Source organism: Panthera leo, chromosome B4 (genome assembly GCF_018350215.1).
Source record: "Panthera leo isolate Ple1 chromosome B4, P.leo_Ple1_pat1.1, whole genome shotgun sequence".
Classification (NCBI taxonomy): Eukaryota; Metazoa; Chordata; class Mammalia; order Carnivora; family Felidae; genus Panthera; species Panthera leo.
The window spans coordinates 22511673-22526949 of NC_056685.1; the positions used below are offsets into that span (position 1 = coordinate 22511673).

General features: G+C 35.4%; 1 protein-coding gene across 8 annotated transcripts in view; it reads right to left on the minus strand.

Moving 5' to 3' along the window:
- ARHGAP21 (Rho GTPase activating protein 21) overlaps nucleotides 1-15277 on the minus strand; it is a 135754-nt gene that overhangs the window by 46972 nt on the left and 73505 nt on the right. For 6 of the 8 annotated variants that reach the window (XM_042945125.1, XM_042945124.1, XM_042945123.1 and 3 more), the window contains 3 exons: nucleotides 5173-5265; nucleotides 3130-3208; nucleotides 571-625 (listed from right to left, as the gene is read on the minus strand). In XM_042945125.1, coding sequence (XP_042801059.1) covers nucleotides 571-625; nucleotides 3130-3208; nucleotides 5173-5265 — 227 coding nt within the window. Of the gene's footprint in view, nucleotides 1-570; nucleotides 626-1671; nucleotides 1765-3129; nucleotides 3209-5172; nucleotides 5266-8532; nucleotides 8643-15277 lie in introns of those variants that run through there. The other 2 variants (XM_042945128.1, XM_042945130.1) reach the window with 2 other exon arrangements.

A 15277-nucleotide genomic window follows, 5' to 3' on the forward strand; every position in this document is an offset into this window, starting at 1 on the left:
TATAGTATAATTTCTTCTTGAAGACCCTGACATTTTTCCTTCACAGGGTAGACTTCATTCATTGCGAACCTTTCTTCTAATGGAATGGATTGAACTGTTACCAACATTGCTTGGTAGGTTAATTTACAAACAGTCATACATATTGAAAAATTAAGAAATGGCTTTCACAAAATCTCTGTTCTCATAAGAAAAAAAAAAAAACGATTCTAATTCCTGGGGATATATACTATGCCCTGAACTATGACTTCTGGTCAAAGGACTACCTAGGCTGTAACACCAGGGCAAACTCTTTAGGAATTTCCTTCCAAATGGCAACAACAGAAATTCACTGTCAAAATGAATAGAACATTCTTATATCACTTGATTGTAAAAATTGATGATTTTTTTTTGTTGAAAAATTTTTTTGTTTGTTTATTTGTTTTTTGGTAAAATATAGAGAATCCCAGACTCTGCTCAATTTCCCCAGAATCTTTCATTCTGTCCACCTCCACCTTTAAAGTCCATCTTTAAAGGATTTTTACTAGTGTTTGAGACTGTTGAACAATTCAGATTTAAATAAATAAAACTTACCACTTGGAGAATGTCTTCATCTTTTGGCATAACACTAAGTTCCAATGTTGTATCACTGAAATTGAATATATATAAAAATTATTTTAGGGGAGGGGCAAGTGTATACAAAAGACATAAAAGATAGCTCAGAGGTATCTGTTAAATTTGCTTACGAGTTTAATTTTTGGGTTTTTTTTTTTAATCTTTACTTTTCAAACCCAAATCATTAAAAAAAGAAGTCACTTTTATATATACAAGCTAACTATGAACGAAAGAAGGCATCCTGCCATATGTTAGAGCTATTTATAACCAGGTAAATCTTCTTTATAATGTGTTTCTAATTTAGGAACATGAAGTTTATTACTTATGTTAAATACTCCTGGAACAAAGCTCTTCAGCATATATTTATTTATCATTTTAATTCAAGACACAGAAAGAATTATAATTTTTACCACATATTTTCACTATTTATCAAGTTAAAAATATAGTCACATGAAAATAACCAAAGAACCCTCAAATTTAACATTTTAAGTAATATTAAACATCTCAATTTTGAAATATTCCCTTTTGGCCTCAGAAGTGAAGGAAATCAGAGTTCACCATCATAACTATCAAAATGACTCATTTCTAAAAACTATATAGTGTCTCAACTATTTGCTTTCTTCTCTGACTTAATTTTAGAGGCTTTAGAGAAACGGCTCAAAGTCTCACTTTATTTTGGTACTATAACTGCCCTGTTAAAAATGATAGAGAAGTTTCTCTAGGTTCAAAAAAGCACAAAGGGGTGAATTATACTGAGTCCTTTGACCTGGAATTACATTTAGAAAAGGCAAGGATGGTGGGCTATCTCCATCAAGTGATTCAGTGTCTAACCTAACAATATCAGACAGATTTTTTTCTTCCCCCAATACAATCAAGAGATGAAGAAACAATTAACAACAAAAAAAAGAAAACGAAACCTAATAATTTACTGGTGTCACTTTTTGTTCGATTTGAACTTATTATGAGGTTCATAAATGCTGAGAATAGTCAACTGTAAGAACCACAGGTTCAAATAAATTTTATTGATAAAATATGTAGGTACTTGTATTTCAGTATTTAGAGCTGGTAGAAAATACATACTGACGCTTAGATAAATTCTTCTGCAAGGATACATTTTTACATTAATACACTGCAGAATCTCAATGGCTTTGTGCTGCATTATCCATTTGCTACCAACTGCAGACAAAAGGAACACAATTTTTTAAAAGAAAATAAGATAATCAAAAAACAGTTTTCCTCTATTTTTCAAATTGCTTTATTGGCTGAAAAATCAAGACTGTCATTCCAAAGTGTTATTATTCTGAGAGACGAACTGCACCAGGAACAAAAAAACAAAAAAAAACTTAATGTGGATTTTGAGTAACAGAGATTAAGTCGTGGTTACTTGGAAAAATACTATTTTTAAAGAAGAGATGTTAGCAAATACACAAAAAATTCTTAAATTACAAATTGATAAGATACATTGGTGTACGTATAATGATCTAAATTATTTCAAGGGAATAAAAATTTGGGTGACCTCCCCACTGCCTCTGAAGTGGCTTTAAATTGTTCACCAGTCCCCTGTTCTCTCCGAAACTTGAGATCAAATAGGGATCACTGTCAGGAACACCTAGAATCTAACATCAGACGCAAGATTTAAGATTTGCTTTCTCTAAGAATTTCATTAAATAGTAAAACAGTAAGAAGAATACTTGGAGAGCAATAAATCCCAATCACATCATCTAACTGCAAAAATGACAATGTATTAGGGCATTAGTGTAAATAACTTAGATTATATCAAAAAATGCTTTAGACATGGTTGGAGGACTTTGATAAAAGTCTTCAGAAAATAGTGAACTTCAATTTAATTATAATAGGGATGATCTGGACAAGGGGACCCCAGTCATGGCCAGTAGCATCTGACAGGAATTCAATTTGGTAACCACTTTGGCTTTCCATTTATTTATTTATTTATTTATAATTAAGAAAAATTTTCTCGGTGTGTGGTAGACAGGAAGAGTAAGACTAAGTTATCTTTGAGATCTCACAGTCTCTCTACACATATTTATTTGCCTTTAGAATTCAAAAGTCTCTCATTCTGTAGAACGTAGGTGAGAGATGGATTCAAAGAGAATTTCTTGCTGTCTTTATTACAACAAATGAATAAACTGGAGCCAAGAATGTGATTCAATAAGGTATATAAAGATATCTAAGGAAGAGGTTTTAAAATAAATTACATTGGCTTTCATGTACATTTTTGTTATAAACAAATCATAAATTTAATTGTCATTTCATTTAAATCTAAACTCTGTTCCTTTCAGATTCTAAAGGACTTTACTCACAAATCTGATAGATTTGCTAAAGCAAAGCCACCAAGTTAAGCTACCATCAGGTAGTTCAACCTTGGCAATTCTCAAATGTGTTATCCACTTTAAGGAAAAGTCCTGCTTCTCCACATCCCATTGTAGGGTACAGACATTAATGTATTAAGTGTACTTCCTCCACTGATTTATAAACACCCATCTTTGGCCAAAATTAATCATATTTCAGGAATCTTACCTGTTCTGAATTAAAGCAATTACTTGGGAATAGGTCTTTCCAATAACACTTTCTCCATTGACTTTTATAATTCGATCACCTACAAAGAGGAATAAAAAAAAAAAAAAAACACATGGGGAATTCCTTAAAAAGTCATTTCTGAATACTTTTGAAATATTTTTTTTAATGTTTACTCACTTTTGAGAGACAGAGAGTGATCGGGAGAGGGGCAGAGAAAGAGGGAGACACAGTATTTGAAGCAGGCTCCAGGTTCTGAGCTGTCAGCACACAGCCCGACACGGCTTGAACTCACGAACCATGAGATCATGACCTGAGCCGAAGTCGGATACTTAACTGTCTGAGCCACCCAGGTGCCCCAACTTTCGAAATATTTCTTAATGTACTTAATTTTAACATATTCTTGTTCATTATCTTTTAAAGTATCTTTCACAAAAATGAATCTAAATTTTAATACATACAACTTCTGATGAAATAGAGCTAGGTCTTAAGAGCCCCAGGCAATGATGAGCTTAGAAATGCCAAAAGGTATAGTCACCAAATGGCTCCAGCTATACTATTTATAACCCTATCACTTGTTTTCTGAGTTGCAGAACTCCTAGCTTTTTCTCTGTTTACCCTGTCATCTCTGATAGAGAAGCATCGTTCAGTGCGCTTAGACAGTTGATTGTTTTTACTACCTTGCTATCCTCTACTTTCAGTCTCATTTCCTTGTAGTATCCTCCCAACACATTTAGTTTTTTTTATTAGTGCTATATTACGGAACTTGAATATGGGTGTGCACATGGTTTTGGCTTTCTGTATATTAACTTGTTCTTCATTTTAATAAAGGACATTTGGATTACTAGTAAGAATTCAGGGGAGCAGAAAGGAAAAGACTGAGAGAGAAAAGATATGGAAAATAGAAAAAAAAAAAAGTACTTTCTGTGTGCTTCTCACAGCATCTCCATATCTTCCTGCTTTTGCGAGGCTTAGGATAAGATAGGAGATACATTCCGGGTAATGGAATCCCACATGTACACTGATATACATGTTATACACATTAATGAGATTAGGATTAGGCTTACTTTAACTATGACAGAAGAGATAATCAATAAATAGTACATCCTAATAAATCTTAGTGGCAACATCCGCTGATTGTACTATTTATAGCTGAAAAGACTACACTTTATTCAAAAGGCAGTAAAACATAGTTTTTTTACTAATTTCCATTTAAATTATTTCATATTGAAAACAAAAAGAGTAACTATTTTAGTGTGTGCATTAACCTAAACTAAATAGTTTTTACTAAAATCACAGAGGGGCACCTGGGTGGCTCAGTTGGTTGAGTGTCTGGCTTCAGCTCAGGTCATGATCTCATGGTTCGTGGGTTCAAGCCCCATGTCACGCTCTGTGCTGACAGCTCAGAGTCCAGAGCCTGCTTCAGATTCTATGTCTCCCTCTCTCTCTGCCCCTCCCCTGCTCAAGCACTGTCTCTCTCTCAAAAATAAATAAACATTAAAAAAAATTAAAAAAAAAAAAAGACTTGCTGAAATCACAGATCACAAGAGTATTTTAGAACAGTTACCAGACCACATCCACGGATACCTACGTGGCAAGTCCTGCCTTCCACTGCAGACTTAGGTTATTCTTTGCAGTGCAAATTAGTTAATTCACTTCTGGCAGATAAGGTACTTCCAAATCTTGGATTTCCAAGATTATTTCAATTATGCCAATAAACATCTTTATCATTTGGCTTTTTTGTAATCCTCATCAAAATTAAATGTATGCAAAACAGGTGCTTTTAAAAGGGCCCCCAAGAGTCCATTCTCTAAGTGGTAACCAAAAGTGCTCCTAATTTATAATTTATATTATTTCTGTCCAAACCCATCAGTTTGGGTATCAAGAAACACACAGCTAAGTAGGTTTCAAAAATAGTAATAACTGATGCAGAGACATAGGAAAAAACATACAGGAGATAAAAATGTGGAAAATGAAATATGGAAGAAGGAAGAAATGAAGTAAAAAAGAAATTACAAGCTATTATTTAAAGAAAAATATTAGCACCTGTGCATAATCCAGCTTCAAAAGCAGGTCCCCCTTCTTTAACCTGTTTAACAAATATGGTGTCCATTGGTTCCAAGCGGTTTCTTGGTTTTCCTGCAGGAGAAAAAAAGCCCAAGGCATGATTTTATCTCACAATATTTTATTAAAATGCCAAAACAGAAAATGGTATTTTAGGCAACGAAGCAAAGATTTTTAATGAAGCGTGAAACACATATCCTGAATATGGATGCTAAAATCATAATTTAGGAGTTTTCATTAAGTCAAACATGTATTTTGCTTCTTCTAGAACACAACCACCATCACAATAGTAATGGTTTCCATTTAGTGGGGACATTCTGTATGTAAATTGCTACACTAAAGACTATACATGCCCTGAGAACTAATTTCCACAGCACTTAAGTGTTGCTACCACTACTGCATAAAAGAGGAAACTGAGGCTAGGATAGATTAAATCCTCCCAGGTCACATAGCTAGATTTCACAGGCAGTACGCACTCTACTGCTCTTTAACACTGCATTGTGCTAAGCATTAAGTTATAATGATGACTAAGACTCAGTCCTTTCCCTTCAGGGGCTCTGGTGGGAGACAGACATACACACAAAATGATACTGTAGTATAGAAAACAATAATAAATAAAATACACAATCATAGCAATGACAAGCGCATGATCAACTCCGTAAGTCAATATTTCACAATCTATCGATGGATCACCTGCATTAACACTGAAAGTGCTTGCTAAAAATCCATGTTTCAGGGTCCAATCAGAAATCTGCTTTGTCAACGAGTTTTCCAGGCGATTCTTGCACACACTAACATTTGAGAACAACTTACAGTTTCAATAAACTAGAAATCAAGGGAAGATTCCCAGATGAGAGGGCATTTAAGCTAAGTGATAAGCACCAAGGCAAGGACTGTGGTGAGAGGTAAGGCCAAGAGGTAGGCAGCGGTTCTCAAAGTGTGGTCCCCAGACCAGCAGCATTGATATAACCAGGGAATGTGTTACAAATGCAAATTTGGGGACTCCATTCGAGACCTACTGAATCAGAAACTCTTGAGATGATTGTGATGCACACTCATGCTTGGGAACCACTGAAGTAGAAGACACAGCCCTGACTCTTAAAGAACTTGACTGAGAAAATGAAGCACATATATATGCATGGAGTAATATACTAATATATGTTAAATTGCAATGCTAGGCAAAAGATGAGTGTCATATATTAAAAGTTTACATTTCTTGCCATATAAAACTAAATTTTCATCATGGTGCATCACAAAGGTGGCTCAAAAAATTCTTAATAAAGGAATATATTTCAGTAGATTCCTTTACATATTTAACTATTTACTCTGAAGGAATTCCTCTGAAGTCGTGAATGGCTAAGTCGATCACTTATAATGCAACAGGATATAGTGGAAATTGCTTGTTTTTAGAAGCCAGTAGATATGGATCCAAATCCTTGCTTTGCCACTTGATAATCTAGTTGCAATTAAGTAAACACTTCTACTTAAACAAACTAGTAACTTTTTCTTCTATAATAGAGATAATTATTCTGTATTTTTACATTCTTAAAGAGTTTCCAAAGGCCAAATGGAGTAATTCCTCAGTCAATGTACATTTCCACTCTTCATAGCGCTTAAATGAAAACTAGTGACATATTTTTATGTCTTTAAGAATTAAAAACATGAAAGGTAATAAAAACACACTTACACAGTACCTACTATCCAATTTAAAAAATTATAAATATACTGTATATCACATATCTTCCCAAAGAAACTTTATACAGCCTTCTATGTTTAGATGACATGAAAATATTATAAACCCTTTTGCCATTTCTGATGACTGCTTTCTCCATGAGGCTTTGGAGGAAAAAAAGAACTAATGTTAGTTCAATCCCTACTATAAAGAAGAATGTCCTAATTCTTAAGAGATATCTGTTAAAGTAGTTAGGGACTAATTGTTAGGATTATATGATTATATCTCTATAATTATATCTGCAACTTAATTTTCAAATGGGTTGGGAGAAAAAATAAACCAAGATACCCACACCCCCCAGATACACATGTGGATAGGAGGTAAATGAAGCAAATATAGCAACAGGTTAGTTGCTGAACCAAGATGGACAAGGTTTTTGCTGTGTGTTGAAAATTATAATAAAAAGCCGGGGGAAACTTCCCATGGATGTCAGGCTTTATTTTTCTTCACAGAACTTATCACTCACTACTTAAAATTACATTTTTATTTGCTTTCCTTTTGGCTGTTTGTCCCTCCCACTAAAATGAAGAGCAGGGATTTTTATCATGTTCTCTGATATCCATAGTACCTACAACAATGCCTAGTACAGAACTGGTATTCAATAAATAGTTATTCAGTGAATAAATAAATTTATTATTTAGTTTGATTCTCATAACAAGCCTTCAGGATGGGCATTATGATCCTAATATTGTCGTTGTACCTGAGAGGAAACAGACTAAGTACCTTATAAAGAGGCAGAGTAGGGATTTGAACTCAGGTCTGAATCCAAACATGGTGTTCCCTGCTGCTTCAAAAATAATTGAACTATTTATTCTTTTGTCAAGCTTTACTGAATACAAGTAGATAGTCTGCTTATAAAGACTTTGAATAGAAAAAAGTTTCTTTTCAGTATCACTCACTTAAAATGCAATTACTTAATTTCAATCAAGTCCGTAATCAGTCTAGGTCTCTCTGTAGCCAACTCAACATTTACAGGAGCTGGCATTGAAAGAAAACCATCTACTTTTTCTTAGCTAGAGATTTGAGGGTTTAACTAAATTTTACTGAATCAAGTCATTGCTTTCATGGAAAGATTTGTACAATAAAAGAGAAGAAACACTTTTCTCATTAATGTTTTCTGGTCCACTATGTCCGAAAGGTGATTATACCCTACTTATATTTAAAAACACAAAATGTAAATGACATTAATAATTTCTATTAAAAAATTAAAAGTTAGCTGGATAGCAATGTAGTAAACCCGATAGAAAATTTCACATATACAGAACAGATGTAGTCCAAAATAATTTTGTTTTAATTTCTATAAAGGAAATATTAACTTTGCAGTGATTGTCATTACAAATCCAGAGACACTCTGTCATTGACAAATCTTTCAATACACTGTGCCTGAAAACATATGAAGGTGGAAAAGACTGAATAAAATAGGGGCCAATATTATAGCAGAAACTATTACATCTGCTGAGAATTACACTTATGATTCTCGTTGTCACTTTCCTTTCTGAATTTTCTCTAAAATCTGACTTACTATTGCTACCTAGATATTATCTGATTCCTTCTGGACAATAGAAAATTGATATCCCTTAATTACAGACAGGTTTCACTACAAAACATACTTCTTTTCAAATTCCATGTTCCTTGACTCTAAGTCTTGAATTAAACACTTGGCTCATTAATTTTAAGAGTGTCTTCTTTTTATAAGATGGACAGAGAACGACAAATACCATATGGTTTCATTTCTATGTGGAATCTGAAAAAAAAACAAACAAAAAACCAAAACAGACTCAAATTCAGAGAATAAACTGGTGGTCGCCAGAAGGGAGGGAGGTTGGTGGGCAGGTGAAATAGGTGAAGAGGATTAAGAGGTAGAAACCTCCAATTATAAAATAAGTAAGTCATGGGATGAAAAGTACAGCATAGATAATATAGTCAATAATATTGTAATACCTTTGTGTGGTGACAGATGGTAACCACACTTACATAGCAAGCATTTTGTAATATATATAAACGTCAAATCACTATATTGTACACCTGAAACTAATATATTCTGTCAGCTATACTTCAATTAAAAATTTTAAAGAATTTTTAAAAGAAAAAATAATTTTAAAAACCATCTTCTCTTTAATATATCCTACTGAAACTGGAAATGAAAAATACCAGATTTAAAATGTGTGTTTATTCAATCTTTTGTGTCCCTGGTTTTTTTTGTTTTGTTTTTCATTTTTTGTTTGTTTGTTTGTGTTTTTGTTTTTAAGTAGCCTCCACGCCCAACGTGCAGCTTGAACTCACAACCCTGAGACCAAGAGTCACGTGCTCTACTGACTGAGCCAGCCAGGCACTCTGTGTCTTTAGTTTTTTAAGTCAATTTCCAGATGTGCAAAACTAAAAGTCTGACCCTGAGTTGTGGTAATTCATAAGGAAAAATGATTTCTTACTTCTCTGTATTATCATCTGGCAGAGCCAGATAGCTTCCCTGGCAATTCTTAGTGAAAAGCCTCTTTTAATTGTACATCTGTGTTTTATACTTTCTCATTTTTTTTAAAGAACACATAGGACATGCTTCAAAGAACTGTTAAACACCTTTTTAAAAAAGGTTTTTTTATCTTTATTTTTGAGAGACAGAGTGTAAGCGGTGGAGGGGCAGAGAGAGAGGGAGGCACAGAATCCGAAGCAGGCTCCAGGCTCTGAGCTATCAGCACAGAGCCCGACACGGGGCTTGAACTCATGAACTGCATGTTCATGACCTGAATCGAAGTCGGACACTCAACCGACTGAGCCACCCAGGCGCCCCATGTTAAATACCTTATTCAAGTGTCATTTCCTTGATCTTATCAAAAAAGAAAAGAAAAGAAAAGAAAAGAAAAGAAAAGAAAAGAAAAGAAAACGTATCTTTTTAGCACACACATGTAATTAAATCTTTCTGTATCTGAGAAAAGGAAGTAAAAAGACAAGAATTTGAATAATCTAAATGGCTAAATGATAATGGCTATGTTATTTAACATATAGTTAATAAAGACTTAAACAAGAAGACATAAACACATATATGAATTTACTTGAATATTAGACTTTGAAATCAGGGGAAAAAAGCACATATTTTTACATTATACTAAATACTGAAAAATAATGAGTAAGAAGGAAGGAAGGAAGGAAGGAAGGAAGGAAGGAAGGAAGAAAAGAAAAGGAAAGAAAGAAAGAAAGAAAGAAAGAAAGAAAGAAAGAAAGAAAGAAGAAAGTAAGTGTAGGTAGTGATTGCCTTCCAAATACTGGATGAATATCCAGATAGATGTGATTTTTATTCTCCATAGCCCGTATATGGCAGTAGCTAACAGCTTGGACCTTTTAGGCAGATTATATGGTTTAAAATCCTAGCTCTGCCATTTATTTTCCAGGGAGGGGGGTATCAAATTATACAAGAGTTAGTTGTCTCTCAGAAATTCAATTTAATTGGGCATCCTGTATTTTATCTGGCAACCTCACCTCCCTGTGATTTGAGACAAATGATTTATTTGTGATCCAGTTAACTCATCTGAACAATGAGGATGATGGTAACATATCCCCACCTGACAAGGCTGTTATGAGGATTAAAAGAGATAATCCATTAAAATGCTTATATAATGTCTAATACAAGTAGGTATTTAATAAATGTTATTACTCTGCTAGACTGATAATAAACGTCCAGAAGGTTTACATACAGATCAGGGATAAATGAGCCAGGGGGCCTGTCACTCTGAAAGTACTTAATTAAATCCTGGTTGAAAGAGTATCTCTACAAATGTAACTGCCAGATTATGGGAAAGTTGAGGAATATAAGCCAAACACTACAGAACGCTAACAAAAAGAAGGTCGAAAAAAATTAAGGGATTGCACTAAAAAGTCTCCAGTAACTGACATGAACTACACACCTGTTTTCAAAAAAGACTGGTGTTGAAACCAGTGTGCTACATCTCTAGGCCAGTGGGCTTTGTCGGTTAAGAAAGATTATTTAGCGGCACTTGGGTGGCTCAGTCGGTTAGTGTCTCACGATCTCATGGTTCGTGAGATTGAGCCCCACATCGGGCTCTGTGCTGACAGAGCAGAGCCTGTTTCAGATTCTCTCTCTCCCTCTCTCTCTGTCCCTTCCCCACTCGTGTACTCTCTCTCTCTCTCAGAAATAAACATTAAAAAAAGAAAGATTATTTAAACCTATAATAACTTTCTTCTTTAGAGAATGCTAAAATCAAAATCACTTGCAACATGTAAATTATTTCAAAATCTAAACTTAGGATAGAAGCAAACAGATTAAAGCAAATAGATTATTTTAAGAAGTGACAGTTTTGAAGTATGCCATTTGCAAAAAGGACCCTGTAATGAATATCCACAGAGTAATAGGTATAAGTCAGGGAATCCTGTAGTTCTGAGGACAAGAGAAAAATATTTCTTTTTTTTTTTTTTTTTAACGTTTATTTATTTTTGAGACAGGGAGAGACAGAGCATGAACGGGGGAGGGTCAGAGAGAGGGAGACACAGAATCCGAAACAGGCTCCAGGCTCTGAGCTGTCAGCACAGAGCCCGACGCGGGGCTCGAACCCATGGACCGTGAGATCATGACCTGAGCCGAAGTCTGCCGCTTAACCGACTGAGCCACCCAGGCGCCCCAAGAGAAAAATATTTCTTAACAGAGTGAAAAAAATATATACTTTTTTAAAAAAAAAGTTATTTATTTTTGAGACACAGAGAGACAGAGCATGAGCCGGAGAAGAGCAGAGAGAGAGGGAGACACAGAATCCAAAGCAGGCTCCAAGTTCTGAGCTGTCAGCACAGAGCCTGATGCGGGGCTCGAACTTACGGACTGTGAGATCACGGCCTGAGCCAAAGTTGGACGCTTAACCGACTGAGCCACCCAGGCGCCCCTATACTTTACACAAAGAAATACCATCCATGTTTTAAACAAAAACAAAGCAATAGAAAATAATGGCTACCACTGAGATTAAGCTTTTAAAATTCTTCCTTCTCTCTGAGTTCTTAAGGTTGCTGCTGAACAATTTTTTAAAAAATGGAACCAATCTTCTCATTTACAATGAGAGTTAATTTTTTTAAGTATTCTTTTAATTTATTTCTTTGTTGTAAAAAAAGAATCTCTACACAAGAGAAAACCGTTGAACTTAAACTGTGCTTCATAGGAAAGTTATACAAGCCTTGGAAGAAGTATACTCCCACAAAGGTGGAGAGATACATCACATAATGGAACATTAAAGCTCCAGGCATTAATTATTTAAAGAAAATCAATTAAATAGCTTATTGAAATTGATATTTAGTTTTCAGACCAAAAATAAGTGAAACCACAATGTAGATTGAAATAGATACTGGAGTTAAATCTAAATAATGAAAAATGAGCTCAGCTTCTTTTGGATGGGTAATAGATTGCCACAGGGGAGAAAAAAAAGGTTATGCAGAAGAATTTAGTGAGCAAAAGTTAGGAATTATGAATCTACTTTAAGGCAGAAAACAAACGGGGGGAAATAAACACCAAATTCAGGCTAGTGATTACCTCTGAGGAAAGAGAATAGGGAAGGAGTAATATAAAACACCTTAACCATACTTATAATCATTTATGTCTTGGGGGGGGGCGATTAGGGAAGGGGGAGCTGGAACTGGGGGGAAGGATGCGAGACGGAAACACGACAAATACAGGTGGCAAGCATTTGGAAGCCACGTTTTTTCCCCTATATTTTCTGTTTGCCTGAAATATTTCATAACCATTTTTAATTGCTGAAAACAGGCTTCTAATCTTTATTTTGGGGGTCTGGTTTGCTGATGGCATACAAGATTACCCTAAGAGCCTAACAGAGACACATTGTCTAACAAGCAAAAATCCATATATATCATTATGAAGCAGCAGCCAATTTAAGAAGACTGATATGGCAGGTTATTGGGTACTCCATTTCCTTTGGTTATGGCAGAAGCACTAATTAAAAAAATAAATATATGCCATTTTATTAAATCTAGGTATTCCCAAATTTCTACTAAAGGTGCTCTCATTTCCAGAGTGATGGCTAGTACTTTAAAACTGTATCTCCCAAGCCTCCAATCTGCAGCTCCAATAATTATGAGCTGCAAACCTCAAATTCCAATAACCTCTGGACATTGTAAAATGTTGCCTGCTGGGGCTCAGTCAAATTATATCTATTATAAGCAAACACATATTCTCTACTCAACCTCATCTTCAAGAGGTATCAGGTGAAACATAATGAAATAAAATCTGTTAAATATTAAAAAGCAGACTATATTCTACTTTAATCATGATACACTTTCTTTTAACCCACACCCATCTGATTATTTTTGTTTACTTTTCACTGCAGAAAATGTCCAGCATAGACAAAACAGTAGAATAAACCCCCATGAACATGACTTAAATAGCTGCAAAAACCCTGCCAGTCTTGTTTCACTCCTGCTTACTTTTTTTCCCTAAAGTATTTTAAAGCAAATCCCAGATATCATGCCAATTCATCAAGAAATACTTCAAATACTTCAGCATACATCACCAACAAATAGGAACTCTACTTTTTCTTAAGGAAAGATAACAAAACCCTCCCATAGTTCTCCAAACTATGTAATACTCTCCAAGGTGTGGATAATATAAACGGACAACAAACACAACCTTGCCTTCTACATTCATTGTCCCAAATGCCTACTTAACATTAATGAAAAGCAGTATGCCATGACATAGAAATGACAGCACCAAAAGCTATGAAATAAATTTAGAAAGGTTTCACGTGTAAAATCACCACAGAACTCTAAGTTCCCAATCAAGTTAACCGTTCCCAATGAATGCTCTGCCTACGTATTCTAATTCAGTGAGGTCATCCATGTGAAAGAACATACCCTACATGAAAAAGTCCAGCATACAGAACAGTGCTTGGCATATGACAGATGACCAATAAATATTCACTACTGACTTATTCAAATTACAGCCCTAGAAGATGTCAATAGTAAAACTGCCCCAAACCAAGTCAGAGATATGTTTCAGGAACAAAGCTCTTACACTGCAAATGACCTGCCGCAGAATCTCCCTCAAATAAAAGGAAAATGCTGCCACTTAGTAGCAGTTTGAGTAAAATACCACTAGGTGTCAGACATGAATCAAAATTTTCTGGCATGACAATCTATTTAGACAAGAAAGACTCTGGAAGAGTGTTATTCATTCAACAAATATTTACTGAGCTCATAAATGTGCCAGGTGCTGATTATCCTACAATGAACACAACAGTTCTGGGATCTGCCTTCTGGAGTATCTGAAGTTTATGAAGCATCATTTTTCCTCTCTCTCTGAAGTTTCAGGAATTTCACAAAGTATGTCTCGCGTGTAGATTCACAGCCCTGCCATTCCTGTTGTGCTGGATTTTAATTTCTCTGCAAACCCAGAAAAATGTGTTACAGTGTTCTAACCACAAGCAGCTATCTTTCCATCTGTGTATCTTTCCATTTTACCATCGCTGGACCCCTTGACCAATGAAATTTGCCCCTCACATTGTTATCAAGCCCTTCCATCTTAAAAAGGAGGACTTACCAGGCTCCCCCAGAAATCACTCTCTTTCTTGCTAAGAACACTCATGGATCAACAAAATCCAACAGCAACCTCCACTTCCTTTTCTCCTTGACCTTCCAAAGCATTCCATTTGCCAATCTCCAACTATGGAGAATTCTGTCCAGATGCCCACTCTGCTCCTATTCTTGGCCTGCTATTTCAACATAACCTGTAACCCAATGATTTACAGTATCCAAGTTCAGTGAAGTTCTTGGTACTGCTCACTGAACCTTCAAGGTTGCGGTTTCAAACCTCCAAAAAATCTTCTTAAACTGGCTATTCCATCTTGATTTCCTCACACTAGTTGGATAACTTTGCCTCTTACGGCACCATACCTCGATGGCTGTATCCTCATTTTTTAATCTTTGCCCACATCCATACTTCCTTTTGCTCCACCTCAAGTAAGGACTTAGTTACTGGCCTTCTTTAGAACCTTGTTTCCCTCATGGTCTCCTCTCGTGGGTAAAACTTCAGTCAGTCTCTGTTCTTCTCCCCGCTGGACGGAAATACATGTTCTCAGAGACCTACCAAAGCTTCCCAAATGTAGAACAACAATAAATCTTCTCCCTGTCTTTCCACATAGCTATCATCTCTTATACTCCTTCCCTTCCTTTTCATGCTTCCTGAAGAATAGTCTATACTCCTATCCTCATTACTTTCAGTTCAGGGTTTCTCAGACACTGAGAAGTATGCCATTGGGGGCAAAATCGCCCACACACCTCACTCCCATGCTCACTGAGGTTCACTGCTCTAATTTACGTTCCAACCCACTGATATTTGGTTCTCACATCCCGTCG